Genomic DNA, 22,562 nt, shown 5'->3' on the forward strand with positions numbered 1-22,562 from the left:
CGACACACCCCACACCTCCCCCAGTCCTCGTGTTTCTATCCAAAAGAACCTAGAAAGGTATGGGAACAGAAAGGGTTAATACCAAACCCCAGTCTCCCAAAGGTCACCCCCTAGGCTGATGTCCAGGCTCTGAAGGCAGGGGAGGGGAAGTCCACCTGGCGTGGGAACCCTGGGCTTGCCTGAGAGGGGCATCTTGTCACCCAAGAAGGAGCAGGCCTAAACACTGCAGGACCTGGGCCAATCCTTGAATCCATGACTTTTATCACTTTAACCTCTGCGGAGCCATCTTGAGAAAAGCGTGTCTGTTTAAGATGGTCTCAGGGATTCACCACCCCACCTTGAGAACACAAGTCTGCGCTGGTAGCTTTTGAAGTCTCTCTTGGGTTTGGTCCCAGTGTGAGCGGGACACACTGAGAGTCACACGGAGCTTTTCTCGCTTGGAGCTGCTCTCCTCTCAGGAGAACTGGTCACAGGCATTCCTCCTCCCCCAGACAGCTCTGCAGAGAGAAGGAGGGGTGTCAGGAAGGAGTGGGGAGCCCCGAATGTCCACAGCCCGTGAACCAGCCTGGGGGCGTGTGATTCTGTTGGGCTCTGCGGGACCCAGGCAGGGTTCCATTCAGGAGGGACGAGTGGAAGAGAACCTGATGACAGAATGATTATGGGGGTGCAGGCAGGATAAAGGTAGGCCAAGGGCGAGCAGGATGCCCTCCCCATCCGCATATGACTCCCAGAGCTGGGAGGAGGGGCAGCACCTGCACCAACAGCGGCCACCAACCGGGAAGGGCAGAGCAGGCCAGGCCTGGACCTCACCTCTTCTGTCCCTCACCTCCGTTTCCCTGTTGCTGCCTCCTCCTGGCCAAACCCCACCAGAGGCAGAGAGCGAGCGAGCTCCAGCGTGGACAGGCCAAAGGGAGGCACTGAGAGGTGTGAGTGGGGGAGGTGGCGGGCAGAGACCATCCACCCAGTACCTCTCTTTGTCGTGAGCTTCAAAGTCAGACAGACTTGGGTTCCAAACTCCCCTCATGCTCAGTCTCCTCCTGTGCAAAATGGGGCCCGTGCCTCATGAGCTGTGGCGGGATTCTGTGTAGGGGTGTCTGGTTGCCTGACTGTGTGCAGGTGTGATGCCCCCGAGGCACCCAGTCGGTGATGGGCGCTGCTGGTCCATGTCACAGACGATCGAGGGGGTGGAGCTTCAGAGAGAAGGGGGTGATGCTTGCTGTCCCTCAGGGTTGCATGGAAGTGGCACTGGGCAGAGCTGGGAATGAGATGTGGCAGGTGATCCCCAAGCCCAGGCTTTGTCTCTTGGACGCTCATTCCCTAATAGCTTTCAGTTGTTGCTTTCAGTCTCTGGGAAACCACTGGCTCAGATACCCACTGCGTGCTCCAAGTTGGGCTGATGAAAATGTGCCAGAGTCATTAAGTTATCAGTGGGGAAGGAGGCTGCTTCTCCCCGGCAGGAAGGATTCTGCTGTCTGCTGCTGCTTTGTTCACACAAACTGCCCGAGGCCCCCTCCTCCTCCTCCTCCTCCTCCTCCTCCTCCTCCTCCTCCTCCTCCTCTTCCTCCCCACCCCCGCCCCAGACAAGGAGTGAGCGCAGCCGGGTTAAGGGGGGCAGGGGACATGCTGTAAATATTCTGGGGCAACAGCGAAGGCATTTGTAACTCCAGCCGGGAGGTCCTGCGTGGAGAATCGGGCTCTGGATGGGGATGTGGGCAAATGCTATTTCTGCAGCTTGACAGATGGATCCGCCCCAGGGGGAAGGAGAGAGAGAGGGAGGCAAGCTGGACGTCCCTTATTGTCACAGCCGTTGTTCTCCAAGCACACCATGCCAGGAACACAAAATCCAGGTGCTCACTTGCCAAGGTGAAAGGAAGGACCTTAGGCTGTGCACAGGCAGGGCTGACTGGTCCCAGGGGTGACGGCTTCAGAGGTGTGTGACACAAAGGAGCCCGTCCCGGGGAAGGAGGCTGGAGTGGGAAGATGGGGCCATGGCCCTCTCTGCATGCTTCAGCAGTCTTGGGGCTCAGTCTGATTCCACATGACAGATATTTCTGACATGATGAAAGTATAGCAGATGCTTCCGATACTTTATTTTCAGAACGTCCCCCACCCCGCCACCACTTCTTTTCCTTGCTATTCTCCACCCCGGACTTCAGAGGAGAAATGACTAGATTTTTTCCCCCTTTCGGGTTTACTCTCTTTGCTGAGGCCTTTGATGGCAGTGGTGATGATGACAGCTGATGGTGGCTCTGACTCACCAGGAGCCCGGTTTTCAATGCATTCTGTCATGTCACTCCCGCCACCGTCAGGTAGCTGTGCTGTCACTGTCAGCGCAGAGAATGCCTGGGCACAGAGAGGTTTAGCAACTCACACAAGATCACACAGGGAGTCAGCAGCAGAGCAGGGATATGGGACCCAGCTGTTCCAGAAGGAACCTGCTGTGTGCCTGCTACAGATCCTGCCTCTCTGAAGGTAGGGCTGACCAGAAGCAGGGCCAGAGCAGTGGATGGTACTGGAATCATGACTGAGTGGCTAACTCCTGCAACCTGCCTTTCAAGGTCATCTCAGAAGGGAACTGCATCACCAACTGCTGGGGACCTGGGTTTACCTGGACAGTCTCAGGCTATCAGTTGGAGCAACTTAGTTCCAGATTTCTACTCCCAGTCCCAGCAGATTTCTAGGACCAGCTATAGGATTTGTGGGGTGCAGAGAAAAAGGCAACGGAGGGGACCCCCGATCAAGGTGGTATCAATGTGAGCCTCGACAGGACATGGGAGGGTGTCCAAAAGCCCAGGCCACATGCCCGAGAAGCCAGCCCCTGGTGACTGGAGTGACAGGAAGATAGGATTAAATACAGGAGGTGAAGCTGTGCCGGCGTTTCTAGCTTTTCCAAGCCAGTTAAAGCAAGATTGCCAAAGCATTTCTTTTCATCAAAACAGAGCAGTTAAAAAAAAAAAAAAAAAAAAAAAAAAAGACAACGTAGCAGTTTGATCCTGATGCAATTCGACCAGAATGAATCTTGGAAGTCTCGACTCTCTTTCTTGCCCCCCGTGATGAAGTCATTCCAAAGACTAGGTCTTGGGGTTAGAAGGTTCATATGGGGGTTGGCATCCGCTCCATTAACTCCAGTCCTCCTAATCCTGTCTTTCCAACTGCCCTTCCTCCCCCCAGCCCCCGCCTGGCCTCCAACCTGAGAACCTGCTTGCAGATCCCCTGATATAGCACAGGCTGTGCCCTGCCTCTGGGTCCCTCCATCTTCCAGCCCCGCCTCTTCTCCCACAACCAGCCATGCTGGAGGGACTAGCCCTTGGTCTCATCACTGCTGCCTCATTTCTGGGGGGAATTCTAGCCCTTGGCAGAATTGTCTTGACCCCCACGAGGTCTCAGGTCCTCTTCTTGCTAAGGTAACCTACTGACTGCCACAGGCCGTGGTCTCTCCCCCTCCCCATCCCTCTTGGCCCTACTGGCTCTGGCACTGCCAGCTCTGCTCATCCTCAAGGTAGGGATGGGGCTGCCATGAGCAGGTCTCCTAGGTGCACTTGGATGTGTCCTGGCACGCGGTAAAGACTCAGTAGCCGTTGGCAGGAGCTGTGACTGGTGGCATCATGATGGCCGTCTTGAAATCTAATCCCTTGGCTTGTGCTGCTTTCTCTCATGTGAGTCTTTCTTAACCATTTTTTTTTTTTAAATCCCCTTTTCTTTCTTCACCAGTCTCTTAAGATACGGGCGTTTTCTTAGGTCTCTCCGATGCCACACCTCTCTCTCCTCTCTCTTCACAATCTCTCTTGGCACATCTCTCTGTAACTTCCAGGCCAATTCCCAAGTCCACATCTCTTTCCCAAACTCCAGGAGAATAAAGCCAACCCCAGACTGAACTCCTTCTTCTTTTTTTTTTTTTTAATATTTATTTTTTAGTTATAGGTGGATACAATGTCTTTATTTTATCTTTATGTGGTGCTGAGGATCGAACCCAGTGCCTCGCCCATGCTAGGCGACCGCTCTACCTCTGAGCCACAATCCCAGCCCCTGAACTCCTTCTCTTTGTTCCTTAAACCTTATTTTCCCCCTGCATTCTTCTAGCCAGTCACCTAAGTCAGGAAGGTGGCACCGTCCTTGCTTCCCTTAGCTGACCTCAGATGCCTGTCACAAGTCAGGCCCTGTGCAGGTCCCTGGAGATACAACTTGTGCGCGCACACACACCAGGGACCTGCCGTGCCTGCCGCTGGCGGGAGAGACTCGCATACTGATGCATGATTAGTCTGAGGAAGGTAAAAAATCAGAGTCCTGATTTTGATTGGAAAGACGTCCTGGGGAAGAACATTTGAACCAAGATCTGAAGGATGATTAGATGTTCACAGGCAAATTGCGGATGGTCGACATGCCAGGCAGAGGGAAGACCTGGCATGTGGGATCCGTGGTGGGAGGAAAACTGTTGAAGAAATGGAAAGGCCAGGAGGGCTGAGGAGGAGTTGGTCATGGTCAGAAGAGGCCAGGCTGATGGGTGAATGCCTGGGAAATCCATGGTTAGTCTTTCTCAGTTCCTTCTTGTTTTCCTATAGACACCCCTTTCCAACAGATTCTCTTGAACCTCTCTCCCCATTATTCTTCTCCATCCCTACATCCTCATTGTTTTGCCCATGGATGAAGCCAACAGCCTCTTGCTACCTTCAAATTCATGCCTTATAAATTTAAGCAGTATTCTAACTAACTAACTAACTAACTAACTAACTAACTAACTAACTAACGTAAGTCTGATTAAGTTAGTTCTTGGGTAAAATCCTCTATGACTCCTCCATTGTCAAGATAAAGTCCTACCCAGGGAGTTCTCTTTTTTTAGTCCACCTCCCACCCACTCCAATGCTTCTTTGCACTGGCTTTCTCAAATTCTCCTGTCCCCTGGGTTGCCACCTGGCTGTGTGCTGGTGCCTGGGGACCCTGACTTCCTTTGTCCGCTGGTGAAGTCTTTCTCGTATCATGCACCACCGTGCAGGGGCAGTTTCTCTGTCTGGGAAGCCAGCTCCCTCATCTCAAGCCATTTGCTGACCCCTTCTTCCCCACTGTATTTCCCTCTTGGCTCAGATGCTGCCCCCCGTGCCCCCCACTGTTATTTACAGGCATATCTGCTCTGCTAGACTGTGAGAGAAGAATCTGGGGCTCATTTATCTGTGTTCTTCTGCCGTCACAGGGCTGGGTACATATTAGGTGCTTGATACACATTTTGTTGAATTGAAGGTCTAGTGAGGAAGGAATGACTTTACCTCAGCAGGAGGCAAAAGATGAAGCTCCATCTAGAGGGCTCTTCATAAGGGCATCTGGCTTCCAGGACCTGCCTGGGCCATCTGGGTCTGATTCTTCCATTGACCCATCACAAGTCTCAGAGCTGCGCCTCCATCTGACATGCACACCCAGCAAGACGACAGGTGGACACAGTGGAGACAGGCCTAGGTAGATTCACCCTTCCAGCATAGTAGTTCTCAAACTTCAGCGGACATCAGCGTCATCTGGGTCACCTGGTTTGTTAGACTATAGTTATAAATAGTATTTGTAAAGCCCCTCACTTAGAACCCAGCATATAATAGATGCTTAATAAACAGTGAGGGTAAGTGGAACGGGCTGTTTGTCACATTGTTTATATTATTTATGAGTGGATTCCACATCTGGAGTTTCTGATTCAGTAGGTTTGGGGTGGAGCCTGAGAGTTTGCTTCAGTAACAAGTTCCCAGGTGATGTTGATGGTGGTAGTCTGGGGACCACACTTTGAGAATCTCCATTCTATTAGTATGGAGCTGGGGATGTGGCTCAAGTGGTAGCGTGCTTGCCTGGCATGCGTGTGGCCCGGGTTTGATCCTCAGCATCACATACAAAAAAAGATGTTGTGTCCGCCAAAAAACTAAAAAATAAATATTAAAAACTCTCTCTCTCTCTTAAAAAAAAAAAGAATGATTAGTATGAGATGAATGTGGATAGATGGATCAGATTCTACAAGCCTACCTCCACCCCTGTCCCCTGGCTTTCCTGCAAGGTGTTTCTGGGTCCATTCATCAGCCATTCAACAAATATATTTTGTAGTAGGTGCATGGCAACAGATGAGGTGGAGTTGTTGATGTCAAGATGAAATCGATACATAACTGTCCTTAAGGGAGGCCTCTGGTGCAGACATAACCATAACTCAAGGAGTCCAAAGGAGAGATGTCTGCTCGGATGGGCACTGAGTTCCCCATCTCTAGAGCTGTCCCAGAACAGGCTTCTAGATGGTTAGTGGGAACAAAACAGTTGGATACATGGTTACCAAGTGACTGTTAAGATCTTGAAATTCTGTGATTAGGGAAAACAGTGATGATTGACATAACAAATGGGACAAATGAAACGCTGTGGAGTTTATAATGAGTTGATCTGCAGAGGCAGCTGAGGCTGCCTGGTGTAAATACTGATAATATGACTACTTTTAATAGATACTTAGTCCTCATCAACATTGTGCTTGGGGTGTAAATGGATTTATATCCAATGACCTGATAATTCACTGCTTATTGACCTCATATCATTTAAAAGGTTAAATGGAGAAAGCCACAAGCAGGCCCAGAGTGTACCTCAGGGGCCTCTTTGGGCCCAGCTTCCTGAATCACATGGAATTGAGATGCATGGTGCCATTTTACTTTGTTTTGCAATATTTATGAGAGAGAGAGAGAGCGAGAACGAGAGAGTGAGAGAGCGCAAAACTTAAATTTACAGTTGCTAGGGCACCAATTTGAATTTCAGACTCTCATCTTAACCTTATCAAGAGAATTCAACCAATTGCCTGACTCCATAGAATGAACCAAAAATCCTCTTTCAGAGAGTCTTGCGCCTAAGATGTGACAAACACAGCCGATACCCCTTGCCCATCTCTTGCCATTTATTAAGCATCTATTACATGCTGGGTACTGAGTGAGATGTTTTGCAAGTACTGCTTATAATCCCTTTAACCATCCTTCAAAGGAAGTATCTTTATCCTCATTTTCTAGGAAAAGGCATAGAGAGATTTTTGTGTCTTGTCCAATTTCACAGCAAAACTCTTAGATTTATTTTGGAAGTTGACATAACCATAAAATTGAAAGCTGATAAAACAGCCCCCAAATTATAGATCTATGTCAAGTCTGAGTATGGATGCATTATTAGCAAATTGAATGCAGCTGTATATCAATGAATAACCAACTCTGACCAGAATGCAGTGTATTCTAGGAATGCAAGAATGATTCAATAATAGGAAATATTAGGAAATCAATATAATTCACCGTATCAATGAACTAAAAGAGAGCCATACACTAGTAGATGCTGAAAGGACTTTTGATAAAATTCTTCCACATTAAAACTCTAAAACAGGAACCAGAGAAACCATGTAAATTTGATAAAGACTGAAAATTAGCTACATGTCATTCTAAACAGTGAAACATTAAATCCAATTTCATTAACCTAGGAAATACTTGACTTTGCTATTTAAAAATATTGTCTTGGTGATTATTCAAAATGAAATCAAGCCAACATAAAATGGTTTATATAAATATGGGAAAGAAGAAATGATGTTATTCATTTTTGCCACCATTGTTGACCAAAACAAAACATCAAGAGAATCTAGAAGGAAAGGAGCCCTAAGAGAAGTCATGAGGGTATTGGGTCCGATGGCTGGCTAACAGCCCTTCTCTGTACAGTCAGGGTCACACAGCTGCCGAACGTGGGCCACTGAAACTGGATTTGAACCAGTTGTGCTCTCCATACCTTGGGAAGCCTTTATGCTCCCTGGTATAAACCATCAATATCAGGACCAGTAGGAGAGAGAGGCCCTAAGAGCTTGTAACCCTCAGGCTGAGCAGGGCAGTCCCGGCCCCCAGAGGCTGGGACACTGGGCTGAATGTTGGGGAGTCTGAAGGTGGTGGTTTGGTCTGGGGCCATTCAGCCAGACTTCTGCTTCCCAAGCACTGAGAGCCAGCCGGTGACACCACCTCTCTTCTGCTTGGCTCTGAGAAGCCATCTTCCTGTCGCCTGCTATCCCATTAGAGAGAGAGTGCTTCCCAGAACACCTTCCGTGGGTGTTCATCAGCGGATGCCTGGGGCATTGAGGTACAGGATTTGGTCACCACATGCTTCAGCTTCCTGGTTTTCATGGTGGAAGTGAAACATATTTTCTGCCCCCAAATCACAGGGTGATAGATGATGTATCAACGTGCATTCTATTACCATGTGTCATGAATTAAAACAAATAAAAAAAAATTCACAGGGAGGAGATACGTCCAATATATTGTCCTGAGCATGTAATCGATTCACATGGAATCCACTGCTGGCAGGGGAAGGAGCACTGTGAGGAATCCAGGAGACCTGGGTTCTGGTGGCTTTGTCCCAACCAACTGTGTGTTCCTAGGCAAGTCACTTGGTGTTCCTGGGCCTCACTTGCCTGATCAGTATCCTGGGATGTTGGACTGGAGAGGTACCAGTTCCCTCTGAATTCAAAGTTTCGGTCACAGTCACACTTAATGTGTGACCCCCCAGTGTGCTCAGTGCTTTGAGTAGGGGTTTACCCGTCACAGCAGCCCGTGGGGTAAGTACTGCTATTATCCCCATGTTGTGTCTCTCTCTGAAGCAGCTGAGGCACAGAGTGGTTAAGTGACTTGCCCCGGCTCTCACCGCTAGGGAGTGGTGGGGCGCTCACACAGCTCTCGATCTCTCTGTTGTCCTTGGATGGTTTTTCTTCACTGACTGCCTTGTTGGAGTGGTATGGGTTCTGTCAGGAGCTGGGGAGTGACGCTGGGAACAGAGATCACTTTCCTAAGGGAAGGCTGGCTCTGGGGTGGACGGCCGGCGTTGCTACCTGGGGGAATGAGAGCCCTGGCCGCTGGAGGTGCTGCTGTCATTGATGTCCCCTTTCCCCCTCTTCCTCTCTTCCTCTCTAGTCTGCGGCAAGCGCTACAAGAACCGACCGGGACTGAGCTACCACTACGCTCACACCCACCTGGCCAGTGAGGAGGGGGACGAAGCCCAAGATCAGGAGACCCGGTCCCCACCTAACCACAGAAATGAGAACCACAGACGTGAGTCCCTACTCGTGAGGTTGGGGCAGGGAGGCGTGGGGAGGGCACGGATGGGGGACACTCCTTTCCTCCACCGCTGGCTGGCATCTTCTGGTGGCAGCAGTTGGTGGGTCTCATTGTTCGTTGGGGGTGGGCTCCTTCAGCTCAGCCAGCCAGCCAGCCACTGTCCCTGTGGCTCAGCTTCCAGCCTTGAGTGACCTGGGCAGGGCCAGCACAGCCAGCTCTGGAAGGAAGGCCATTCAGCAGAAGGGGAGGGCCTTTATGGGGCCACTGCAAATGCCACTCTCCGCTCAGCTGCAGATGACCCACTTGCAGCTGTGAGACTGGGCTGGGCATAGTCCTTGGGGGGTTAGATATCCTCACTGTCTGCTTGACCCTAAGAGTCTTTGTATTTTCTTTTCTTTTTTTTTTAAATATTTATTTTTTCGTTGTAGATGGACAGCATGACTTTATTTCACTTATTTATTTTTATGTGGTGCTGAGGATCGAACCCAGTGCCTCAAGTATGAGAGGCAAGCACCCTACCACTTGAGTCACATCTCCAGCCCAGTCTTTGTATTTTCTTTTTAACTGACGCATAATATATGTTAACCTATTGCTTGGCTTTGTTTATAGGGAGTCACGATTACAGGGGGTAATGGGGATATGGTTGGAACTCCGTGTTACCTTGGAGCATTCAAATGGCCCATGGGATCTGGGTGGACTTGCCATTTGGGATAATCAGCCCTGAAGGCCCAACATGATCCTGAAGATTTTGTGTTTCCATTTTCTTCCTCAATTTCTGTTTACAAATTAGGGAATCAAAAGGGAACTTAGCATCTTCCACCTGACTTCCCTCTGTAACATCCATTATGGCCTCTGGGTCTGCAGCACCTTGAAATGGGGGTGGGGTCATGGAATCTCTAGAGCTTGCTTCAAGATATGGGTGGGGGAAGCTGAGATCACTTGGTGGGGAGAATTTGTGGACGTGCAATGTGTTTTTAATTTTGTTCATAAGATTTGGTGGCAGGTGCTGTTCGAGCGAACAATTGAATGCAACTAAAGGCATCAGAACTTGAAGAATATTCAGAGTCTGGGATGTAAAGATGAAGCTAGTGTGTTTCAGTCTGTCAGTGTAGTTGACTGATGTCAGCTGGGCACCTTTACTGAGTATTTGAAATAATTAACACACTGTGGCTAAGACCTGCCTTTATATCTATGTGTGGCTTCCTCTCACTCTACTCCATTTCCTAGTTCGCTAGGGCCGCCCTAACAAAATACCATAGACGGGGGGGTGTTTCAACAACAGAAGCTTATTCTCTCACAGTTCTGGAGGTTGGAGGTCCAAAATCAAGGCGTTGGCGGGACTGGTCACCTCTGACGCCTCTCTCCTCGACATGCAGATGGCTTCCCTCTCTCTGCACACCTGCTCTGGAGTCACCAGTCAGATTGGATCAGGGCTCATGGCCTCCTTTGACCTCCTTTGACCTCCTTTGACCTCCTTTGACCTCACCTTTTTACCTCTTCAACCCCGTCTCCATATATATCTACATTCTGAGGTGTCCTAAGGGTGGGGCTTCCACATAGGAATTGGAGTGGGGGACGTGATTCAGCCTATAAGGCCTTCTTTACTTCTTACTTTCAGGGTTCAACCCTTGTTTTCTCACCCCCATGGTCATCTGTGCAGAACCCGAAGAGCAGGGCAGGAGGTCTCCGATGGCTTTGTGCCCTCTCCCTGCCCGCTCCCGAGGTGGCTCCAACCCCAGGGCCTCTGTCTTTCCTCTGGGAGAGGTCTCCTTGGTCCTGTCACCCTTGTCTTTAGGAAAGGAAAATTTCTTGACCTGTAACCCAGGCAGCCCATGCTTGGTTTCCCTGTCTCTCTTTTCCCTTCTCTGGCCTAAGTGATCAAGAGGTCACAGGAGCTGTCACCTCCTACCAGCCAGAGGCTGAGAATAATCTGCTTTGATTTGGGGTGCTATCTGGAAAGTGGTTATTAGTGATTGCTGCTCTCTCTCTCGAGTGTTTATTAGCATGGTGTTATTTCTCGCCCTCCCAGGGCTGGCTTATCCCCTCATCTCTCCTCCGTGCTGGCCATTTTGGTGTGAAGGTGCAGTCCTCATGTTATGGGGATTGGCCTGTTTCTGTTTTGTTTGTGTCTGGATTTCCCTAGTTCTCTGGAAGCCCCACTACAGTAGGGATGTGCACACCTATGCCTGTGCACGTGTGTGCTCCTGTGTTCACACATGCACAGTCTTGGCCACAGCAGAGGAGGGCGTACTGCAGACCCTAGGTGAAGGAGGCACCTCCTCTCCACTGTTCCTGTGGTCCCCTCCAGCTTAGCTGTTGCCTCCTGAGGCTCTGCTCTCACAGGCACATTTTACTTGGTCCCCTAGGACCTCTTCATCCTCTTTCATTGGTGGGTGTCCTCCTTGTGAGGCCCCATGATCATGCTTAGTAAGGAAGTGGTGTCTGTCTTTCTTTTTTCTACATAGAGGTGCCTCCCTGAGAAATGTCCCTATCTCTCCATGGGCCTGTGGGTTGGCACATGCATTCCCACCTTTTCTGCTGCTTGTTGTTTTTCACCCTGCGGATGAGAAACCCAACTCTTCACAATTGATCATTTGACTAACCAAAGATTTTAAACCTCATACAAAAGAATAGCCATACCTGGGCTGATCTGGGGCCTCCTCACACAAAGACGGTTCCAGAACCCTCACAAACATCTTTTTTTGGGGGGCATTTTCTCAGAGCACCCTCTCTGAGAACTCTGTGATTAACCCCCATTTCAGAAAGGTTCTTAGTGTCTGAAGAAGACATCCTTCCCCACTGTCCCCGATTTCTTTGGACAAACCCCAAGGTGGCTGCTGTCCCTGGGTTCTGTGCCGCACACAGACCGTCCCGATTTGCTTGCTTCTCTGAGTGTGTGCTCAGTCTCCTCCCGAGTTCCCCTGGTGAGCAGCCCCCTACCATTTTCCTGTGAATACTAATTGCCAGCATCATTAATACCCAGTCATTAGCTGCTCCCACTGTTTGGGGCTTGGGGTGGGATCTCATTCATCCTGCCCCTAAATGCCACTGGGACTGTGTGGTGAATTGAATGTGACAGCTCAGCAGCCTTCTGAGGTCTCTGCCTCACCATTCTCCCATGCAAGGCTTTGGGAGTGGGGGAGGGGGCAGGAGCACTTAATCCAGGAGGCTAATCTGGGGGTCCCCCCCACCCCGCCCCTCTGGAAGGTCTGAACACTAACGCTAGCGCAGTGGAAATGCTGACTCCCCCCCCCCCCCCCCCCCCCCCCGCCCTTAGCAGAGCTGCAGGGTGACCTGAGTCTGCAGGGCCGTGGGCAGCTGGTTTGTACCACCTGCAGCAGGAGAGACCTTTCGACTTTGGTCCCCCCACTGTCCCTTGCTCCATCCTCTCCAGCTGTGTCTTCAGAGCTCAGTGCTTGGCCCTGCTCCTGCTGCTGTTGCTGCGGAAAGGGCAGAGTGACCAGCTGGAGCCAGCATTGACCTTCCTCCCCCAGCCCCCGCTGCCCTGAGCAGCTAGCTCAGCAGTTGCCAGCCCCTCCCCCACCCGCCTGCCCCTCCCAGCAGATACACTGTCACTCTCTCACCTTTGTTTCTGTCCCAGTCTCTCAGTTTCTGTGTTTCCTGTAGACTTGGCCCCTGTCCTCTGTGCTCCGGCTTCTCTGCCTCAGCCATAGGCAGCCCAGGGTGCAGACCCTCCCCTTTGGTATAGCCCTTCTGCTGTCAGCTCCCTCCCTTGGCCTGCTGTCCTTCCTCCCCTGTGCTGAGGCTGGATTCCTCTTTCTCCCTCCATTTCTCCTTCATCTACCTTCTATGTAACCTGTACAGGCACACACACGTACATGTGCATATACATCAGTAAAAGGAGGGAGGGCTTGGGTGGGGGTCAAGAATCGGAGAGGTGCCACTCTGAAGCATTCTGCATGACTCCCACGAAGTGTGACTGGTAAACAGGGTTAGAATTCAACACCCCAACCACTCAGGCTCACTGTGTCAGAACTCTTCTTGGATTTCTTTTTACTTTCTCTGCCCAGGGATCATCTATTATAGATGATGTTTTCAAGATACTTTTTGGGGGTAGGACTGGGCCTTTGCCAAGTCTTAGAGTTGGATGAAACAAGTGTATAAATAAAGTCAGGGCCATCCATGCATCTATGGTTTTGCTAACCATGTATTAAATACTGACCACATACTGGATCTGGGAAGTACAACATGCATAAGACTTGGCTTCATCCCGGAGGAGCTCACACTGCGAGTAGGGCTGTGGAGAGAGGTGTGTACCGAAGGGTGAAAGGGCCAAGGGCTCAAGGGTGCATTCTCTCTGTCTCTGGGCAGTGGTGCTGAGTGCAACCACAGCATCTCCTGGGGGAACTCACTGGACATGCAGATTCTCAGGCTCCATCAGATCTTCTGGAACAGAGACTCCAAGAGTGGGGATGAGCATGCTATGCTCCAAGGCACTGTGGTACACAGTAAAACTCAAGGACCACTGCATTGGAAGATTTGCACAGGCTTCACGGAGGAGGGGACATTCAAATGAGCTCTTGGAGATCAAGGAGGAATTTTTAGGAGGGAGGAGGTTTCCTGGATCCCAGGAGGGAGCCCTCTGTAGAAGGGGGGGGGATACAAAATTGTAGAGGAAGGATGGAAATGTAGGTGGGGGTCACAGTTAGAGTCATATTTCTTGCATATTGTGTAATCTTTACTGTAGGAAATGGAGAGACCTCATAGCCATTACTAGAAGGCAAGAACAGATGATTTATAAAGAAATTCATTTAGAGTCTTATTAAATCTTAAATGGCATATCTCTTTTATTTAATAGTGTAAATAAATAGAACATGCTTCTCAATAACATACTTGGAGCTCCTAAGAGGGAAGTGTTTTTGAAAATAGGGTTCTATGAAATTTACCTCAACCTTATTTTTCAGGTGGATGGAATTGAAATTGGGGGTTGTCCTAGGTCCCTGGAGATTTCATTCAGTCTTATATGCAGTGGTGGTATGCCTAGTACAAAGTTAGGCTTTCTATTGCTAGAGAGAGAGAGAGAGAGAGAGAGAGAGAGAGAGAGAGAGAGAGAGAGAATATTAAAAAAGGTCCAGCCCTTGGAGGGCACATCATATTCTGCAGAACTGAAAGGGGAGAACCAAATTGATTAAGGGTAATGTCTGCTGATTTGATAATCTGAAAATTAGTCTGATAATGTGAAAATTATCTAAAAGCAGCATATGATGTCATTGCCACCCTGATGGGGAAGATCTAACAGATGTTAGTCTTCTGACATCTCTTGTCCTCTAACATATGGTCCAGGGGCAGCTAGTGCACTTTTAGGAGATAGAGTGACAATTATCTTTGAAATGTGTTTAAGAAACTTAGATCACTCTTAAAAGTCACGAAGCCCACTTAACCATCCACTTACCTAGCCTTGACACCAGTAGTTCAGGCTTGGTCATAGGGGAGAGAGGAAAATTCAGATTCAGGGCTCTTTTTGGAGAAGTGAGTTGCTTCTGGCCTCTCAAAAAGAAAATCTGGATACTAGCAACAGATGTTTTTTTTACATGAGTTATTGTTTAACTAAATAGTTTATAGATTACCAAGTAAAGAACCTGAGGGGTTGCTCTGGTCCTTGGAGGTAATTTTCTTGTACCCCCTATTCCCATCATCCATGCCCCCCACTTAGAAGCTCAGAGAGTGGCTTTGGAATTGTTCAGTCCAGGGTGACACAGACCCTTTGCCCTCCCATGTTCTGGCTGTGAAAATGTGGGTTAGTTGCTTAAACATCTCTGCTCCTTAGTTGCTTCTTCTGTAAAAGGGAGATAATAATCTTACTGACCTCATGAGGTTGCCCTGAGTCTTAAATGAGACAAAGGATTGGCACCATGCCTATACATTTTGAGTGTTGCTACGTCATCTCTGTCCCATTTAGACTAACATACTGTGTAGGTGACCACAGATGGCTAATCTGAGTCAGGGGCTCCACCTGAGGCAACATGAAGGGATTTTTCTGTCACCCTGAAGTTAACGGCACCCGAGGACTCATTGGCATCAGTTTTTAATGATCGGAGTCCGACCTGGCCCTAGCACATACTTTGCTAAATCTTAGATGTGGGACACTGATCCTTCTGTACAGGCTAACTTTGAGCATTTATTGAGCACTTATTGTATGTATGCCTAGTGTAGGGATGAGTGTCACTGAGCCTTCAAAAAGATATAACATGTTGTCATTACCCTTGGAGGACTTCTGGGATAATGGGGGAAGTGAGATGGACACATAAAACCCAGCAAGAGAAAACCCAGCTGTGGGACAGAGTCTGGCAAGTGCAGCTGTCCCTTATTTGCCACACCATTTCCCCAGTCAGAATCCATGTCTCTTGGCTTTCTCTATACCACTTTGATTTCATTTTATGACCTAGAATATTCAGGATTGACGAGTTCTGCCAACAGAGAATAATGGTGATGGCAGTAATATTCTCCAGCCTTTCTAGAATGTGTCAGTATTGCCGTGTCTCCTAGAGGAGACCAAGGTGCACAAGGACCCTGTGATGTACCCGTGGGCATGAGACCTGGATGCAGATTCTTAAGCTATGTGCCACTTCTTGGAAAGCTTATTGACTCAGCCCTTGACTTTTTCCTGCTGTATCAGATGCAGCATTTTTCATACAGGAGAGGAAAGAGGGAAAGACATGACGGAACACCTACAGGGTGCCAGGCACTTTTCACACATCATCTTAAGTAACGTTCACAAGTCCGTGAGACCTATGCTAGTATTTTCATTTTATGGATGAGGAAACTGAGGCTTAGAGAAGTTTGAGTAATTTGTCCTGAGTTGCACAGTGAGATGGGAAGCTGAGTTGGCTCTATCTGGACAGTGGAATCCTAGGTGCCATTCTAGGCCTAGGTTTGGAAATTTTTCATGGTCATACTGATGTCCCTTAATTTTTATCTGTCAGCCAATTGTCAATGCATCATATCACATAGTGATTTTTCAAAAAAAAAAAGATGAATGCATTAACAGGCTCTTAGCTTGGGCTGCTGTAACAAAATTCCAGGATGGGTGGCTTAAACCGTGGAAATTTATTTCTTATAGTTCTAGAGATGGAAGTCCAAGATCAAGGTGCCAGCAGAGTTGGTGTCTAGTGGGGGCTCTCTACCCTGGGGTTGTAGGCAGTCATCTTATGGTGTCCTTACATGGCCTTTACTCAGTGTGTGTGGGTAGAGAGAAAGAGAACCAAGCTCTCTGGTGACTCATGAGGACACTAATCCCATCATGGTGGCCCCACCCTTGTGATCTCACCAAAGCTAATTACGTCCCAAAGGTCTCATTTCAAATAACATCACATTGGGGCTTAGGACTTCAATATATGAATTTTGGGGATGTGGGGATACACTTCAATGGATAGCGGGTACATTTACCCTTCAAAACTTGTTTTCATTGCTGTGTCTAAAATACCTGACAAGAACAATTAGAGGAGAAAAGTTTATTCGGGGGTCATGGTTTCAGAGGTTCAGTCTATAGATGGCCAACTTTATTCTTTGGGGCCTGAGATGAGGCAGAATATCATGGTGGTGGTATGAGCTCAGGACATGGCATCCTGGAAGGAGGATGGGGGGGGGAGAGAGAGAGAGAGAGAGAGAGAGAGAGAGAGAGAGAGAGAGAGAGAGAGAGAGAGTTTTGCTCAACAAGAACAAAATATATACCCCAAAGGCACAACCCCAACGACCCTCCTCCCCCAGCCACACCCTACCTATCTACAGTTACCTACAGTTAATCTTTATCAGGGCCTGAATGCACTGATTAGGTTAAAACCCATAATCCACATCACTTGTAAACTTTCTTGCATTGTCTTACATGAACTTTTGGGGGACACCTTCTATCTAAACCATAACAAAACTGTTTACTAATTTTGTTGTTTGTGATGGTTTATATGGATCATTCCCAACATTGCAAATTCTCATTGAGATTTCAATTGGCAAATCAGTTTTACTATAGAAAAAAATTTCACGTTACTCTATTCAGTAGTTTTCCTGCATCTTTTTCTCTGTGTCTTATCTTTTCTAGCTTTCCTCTCTCTCTCTCTCTCTCTCTCTCTCTCTCTCTCTCTTTTTATAATTAAAAAAATGCTTTTTTATGCCTGAATTGAAAATCCTAGGGTTCATTCTTGGCTCTTTGTTTTCCTTTACCACGGCATCAGCACCCCTTCCCAAATAGACTGCAGGTCTATCTACCTTCCTCTCTCTGCCTCCTGGATTCTGCCTGGGTCACTACCACCTCGGATTGGCCTTCCTGCCTCTATTCTTGCCTCTTACAGTGTGTTTTCAATGGAGAGGCTGAAGTGGTCTTTTTAAAGGTCTAAAATAGGTCATAACACACCTGTGTTGACAATGCTTTTATCACATGGGTACACCCCACACTTGTCACCACGAAGGCCTGCATTTTTGCTTCTCAGAGTGTGGTCATCAATATCACCATCACCTGGGGGCCAGGTGACCAGCTTGTTCACATCTACCTAGTAAAGTGCCGAAAAGTCTTGCTTCTAACAACCTCTCAGTGACGGGTCAACCTGAGTGCTTGGCTGACTTAACCGGGAGCTTATAAGACATGTGGAATCTCAAAGCCTACCTCTGATTTATTAATTTCAATCTGAATATTAATGAGATCCATAAGTGGTTTGCACATCAAGAATTGGGAAGCCTTGACCTGTAAGGTCCTGCATGCTTAGGCACAGCCAGCCTCTTGGACTTGACTTTTCTCAGGTGCATGGTTGCATGTGCCCATGGTGAAGTAACATCCAGTGGGCTGGCTAAGCAGCATACTGCCCAGGTTCAGAGCCAAGACCACCACTTACTAATATTTGACCTTAGACAGATTGCTTAGCCTCCTTGTACCTAAAGTATCATCTATATACAATCAAAAGATGAATGGCATCTATCTCTTAGGTTATGGAAAAGATTAAATTAGTTAATTCATATAAAGCACAGCACCAAAAGAAAACATGTGTAATATGAGGTGATTTGACAGTCACATGTCCTATTAGAGCCACGAGTTATAGTTTAGATCTAGATGTCCCCCAAAGGCTTAGTCTCAGCTCATGGTACTGTTGGGATGTGGTATGACTTTAGGAGGTGGGGCCTAATAGAAGGAATTTAGGTCACTGGAGGTGTGCCCCAGAGGGGGATATTGGAACCCTACCCCCTACTCTTCCTCTCTTTTATACTTGGTCACCATGAGGTGAACAGGTTTTCTCTGCTAATCATTCCTGCTATGAGATACTGTGTCATAGGGGGTCCAAAGCAACAAGGCCAGCTAATCATGGACTGGAACCTCTGAAACTGTAAGCCAATATAAACCTTTCATCTTTTTAAGTTGATTATTTGTCACAGCAATGGAAACCTGAAACCACTTTGGTTTCAAGCTTGAGGGCACATCAGACTCTCCAGGAGGGTTTGTTATAACAGATTACTGGATCCATTCTCAGAGCTTCTGATTCTGTAGGTCTGAAATGGGCCTTGAGTTTGCATTCTTAACAAGTTCCCAGGTGAACCACTATCTTAGAGTAAGTTAGCTTTTGAAGACAGATGTAGATATATTTCTAGAATTCTTCTTTTCTTTTGGATGCACTGAATCAGGTAACTGGCCAGGAATTAGGCTGTACTGTTAAATATAAGGAAGCAGACTCGATTTTCACTCTTTTTTTCCCCCAATGTTTTTATTTTTAGAAAATGAACACAATAGGGGCTGGGGATGTGGCTCAAGTGGTAGCGCGCTTGCCTGGAATGCGTGCGGCCCGGGTTCAATCCTCAGCACCACATACAAACAAAGATGTTGTGTCCGCCAAGAACTAAAAAATAAAAAATAAATATTAAGAAAAATTCTCTCTCTCTCTCTCTCTCTCTCTCAAAAAAAAAAAAAAAAAATCTCCCAATTTCTGTCTTTAAAAAAAAAAAAAAAAGAAAAGCCAGGAATGAGGAACAGTTGTGTGATATCCTCTGATGAGTAAATGTAGACATCCTTTAAAAATTTAAGAAAAAAAAAAAAAAAAAAAGAAAATGAACACAATAATTTTATATATTTAATGATGTTTTGATAATATATATATACATTGCATAATATACACATCAGGGTAGGTGCTGCAGTCTGGCTGGGCACAAAATCACGAGCCACTCACAGCCTAGTAGATTCAAACAGCAATTCTTTATTCCCGAACTCACACTGCCACTCTACAAGCACATTCTGGGGGAAAATCCACACCTCCACCAGGCTCTGCATCCCAAAATACTCTCTGAATCCCGTGAGAACTCAATGGGAACTCAAGGAGCGGGCGGGCGCCTGAGGCAGCAGGATATGCCCTATTCCCAGCAGGAATCACCTTAAACCTGGAACCGCCCTAAACCCAGATCCGCCCTAAACCCGGATCCGCCCTGGTCCTTAAGCAGGGTTACCTTACCCAAACATACATGCAATGTCACTGCAAATGACCTGGGTCCAAGGCAAGCCCATTTCCACAATGGAGAGTCCTCCCTCTAAGCAACATGGGGTAGGCTGACAAGGAAATTGCCATGCGTCATTCTTACTTAGCTATGGCTCTCAGCAGGTAGGCCTATCTATCTCCTCAAACAGTCACCATTTCTTTGTGGTGAGATCATTAAAAAGTCCTTTTTACAAGATTTTCTTGAAATACACAATACATTTGTTATCTATGGTCATGTTGCCTGCAAATAACACACTAGAACCCATTTCTCCCATTAACTATAACTTGGTACATGTTGATCAACCTCTTCCATTACCCACTCCCCAACACTTGCTAATCACCATCTTTACTCTTACCTTCTATGAGGTCAACTTTTCTCAATGCTCTGTCCAATGTAGGACAGACCTCCTACTCCAAGCACCTGCCACCTGGCCTGCCCTTTGGGTGTGTCCCTCTGCCTGGGCTCTCATCCCTAGCTGTGCTGCCCCTCAGCCCCATGATCTCTTGACTCTTTCCTAATCTTCAGGTGTTCAGCATGAGACTCAGCCTTTTTCTTTTCTTAAATACACTTTCAGTCTGAAGGGCCCAGAGAATATGGGACCAACTGTGGACTGAGTTTGGAGGAGGTGGTGAGGAGAGGTGAAGAGAAGGAGAGTCAGGCAAACCAGGTGGTGACTTCTGAATCTAAATCATTATAGTAGTGACATCCTGACAACTTCAGGAGACCGAGCTCTTCAAGCTCTGACACAACAAGATGTCCGGCAACCCTTGAAGGGAAATGAGACCACTTTGTTCAGAGCCCTGTTGATACAATTATTCTCAAATTAATGTTTTCTCCTTCAATGGACTCACTGGGGGCCAATCACAAGTTGCAACTCCAGGTCATGACCCACATTCGTGAGCTTTTATTTGGTCTTTCCTGAGGCATCAATGAAAGACTTAGGTTGTTGCTTAAGTTTGGAGCACAAAGAACTTAAGTGTAGTGTCTCTAGCCCCAAAACTGAAGACATGGTATTCAAACTCCTGGAAAACGGTTGCAACATTTTGTCCAACTGCAAATTGGCACTCTAACCAGATACCAGCTGAGCATCCCTTACTAGAATTGCTTGGACCAGAAGTGTTTTGGATTTTGGAATATTTGCACATAGATGAAGAGATATCTTGGGAATGGGATCCAAGTCCAAACGTGAAATTCATTTGTTTCTTATACACCTACCTGATGGTTACTTTAGACAGCATTTTAGTGGGCCTATATTTTGAATGTGACCTGTCACATGAGGTCAGGTGTGGAATTTTCTACTTGTGGCATTATGTCAGTGCCTAAAAACTTTTGGATTTTGGAGCAATTCAGATTTTGGATTGTTGGTTTAGAGATGCTCAACCTGTATGTCCGTTGAGATGGAGACATCAAGGTAAGTGGATGTGTGTTGCCTGTTTTTATAGCATAGTTTTTAGGAATGAATACAAAGTTCGTATCTAGAGGAATGAGTTGTGTATTTGATAAAGATGGAGGAAGAGAAGGCAGGCATGGGGAGGGGGGACTGACACCATAGCAAAACACATTGCAAAATGGGGACTACCTTCTCACTGGCTATCACTGCCCCAAGACCCTGCGGCCACTGAGTCTGGGAGTCTGATTCCTTCCATTCTGGTTTACCAAGAAATGCTTCCTTGCAGGAGACCCAGGTCTTATACACCACAGCTTTCTTCTCTCCATTGGGCCCATTGCTTCTCCTCCTGACTGTGTCCCTCATATGAAAGGGCTGGGCTCTTGTGATGCAATGTGGTGGAGTCACTCTGGACTCAGGGGATTTTACATTCACTCAGTTCCTAGTCTTTCCTTTGCCTGGCTATTTTTGTTTGTTTGTTTTAAACCCCCCTGTGAAAGGTTTATCCATCCTTTCATTAAATATTTATTCCTAGCTCTGTGTCAATCCATGTGCCAGTGCCAGGGCCACAGAGATGAAGGACATGGCTCTTGCCCTCCAGGAGCTCAGAGCTAACAGGGAAAGAGACTCCAACACAAACATAAAGCAACCATGAAAGGCTGAGATCCTTTGGGTTTGGAAAACTTTGCTTTTCTGCTTTTTCTTTTACCCTGTTATAGTCCTCAAATAACAGACCTAAAAGGGACCTTAAGTTACCATGTTGCATATTCCTTTTTTTGGAGGGGAGTGGTGGTGCCAGGGATTGAACTCAGGGACACTCGGACACTGAGCCACATCCCCAGCCCTTTTTAAAATTTTATTTAGAGTCAGGGTCTCAATGAATTGCTTAGCACCTCTCTTTTGCTGAGGCTGGCTTTGAACTCGTGATCCTCTTGCCTCAGCCTCCTGAGCCACTGGGATTACATGCATGCTCCATTTAGCATATTCTAGCATATTCGCTTGCCTCTAGATAGACATGAACTCAAACGACCAGGCCTAGGGGACTCTTCCCTGTGTGCAGTGGGCTCCTCAGAGAAGCCCGCCCTGCAGCCAGGTCCACTTGCTCCCTTCTAGCTTTCTGGCGGCATGTGCTGCCATTTCAGCTCATCTTGTCTCATGTTGTCCTTGACAATACAGAGTGTGGCTATTTATCAGGCTCATCCATAAACTTGGAAGACTTATGAAATCAGCCCTCAGCCTTCCTCAGCGACTTATCTCAGTCCCTGGAATCATTCTGCACTGGCATCCTCCCATCCTATTCCACATTCACATTGTCCTCAGTGCTGGGTGGCCCAATGACACGGGAGAAGGAGCGAGTTCTCTGCCATCGAGGATTCCCCATGGTCTGAAGGGGGTGGGTCCTGGTGTTCATTCTGTTGGGCTCCCACCTCCCCTGCTTCTCCACACTGGGGGTGGAGTTGTCCTTCACCTTCCTCTTGCAGCCCTGGGGCAGGCCCTGATCCCTAGGATAGGACCAAGAACCAGCCGGAATGGAGTCCCAACACTTTTATTCCCTGGATCTGTGGGATTTATTTTTTCATCAGTTCTAGGGAAGCAGCGAAAAAAGGTGTCAGGCCTTGGGGATAATTTATATGAGTAAACACGTA

At 47.7% G+C, this 22,562-nt stretch overlaps 1 protein-coding gene across 1 annotated transcript in view; it reads left to right on the top strand.

The window, feature by feature from the left end:
- The window catches only part of Dpf3 (double PHD fingers 3), a 251,647-nt gene that overhangs the window by 170,213 nt on the left and 58,872 nt on the right, over positions 1 to 22,562 (top strand). The window contains exon 9 of the mRNA XM_077109052.1: positions 8,920 to 9,059. Coding sequence (XP_076965167.1) covers positions 8,920 to 9,059 — 140 coding nt within the window. The remainder of the gene's footprint in view (positions 1 to 8,919; positions 9,060 to 22,562) is intronic.

The sequence above is a fragment of the Callospermophilus lateralis genome, chromosome 3 (genome assembly GCF_048772815.1).
Source record: "Callospermophilus lateralis isolate mCalLat2 chromosome 3, mCalLat2.hap1, whole genome shotgun sequence".
In the NCBI taxonomy this organism is placed as follows: domain Eukaryota; kingdom Metazoa; phylum Chordata; class Mammalia; order Rodentia; family Sciuridae; genus Callospermophilus; species Callospermophilus lateralis.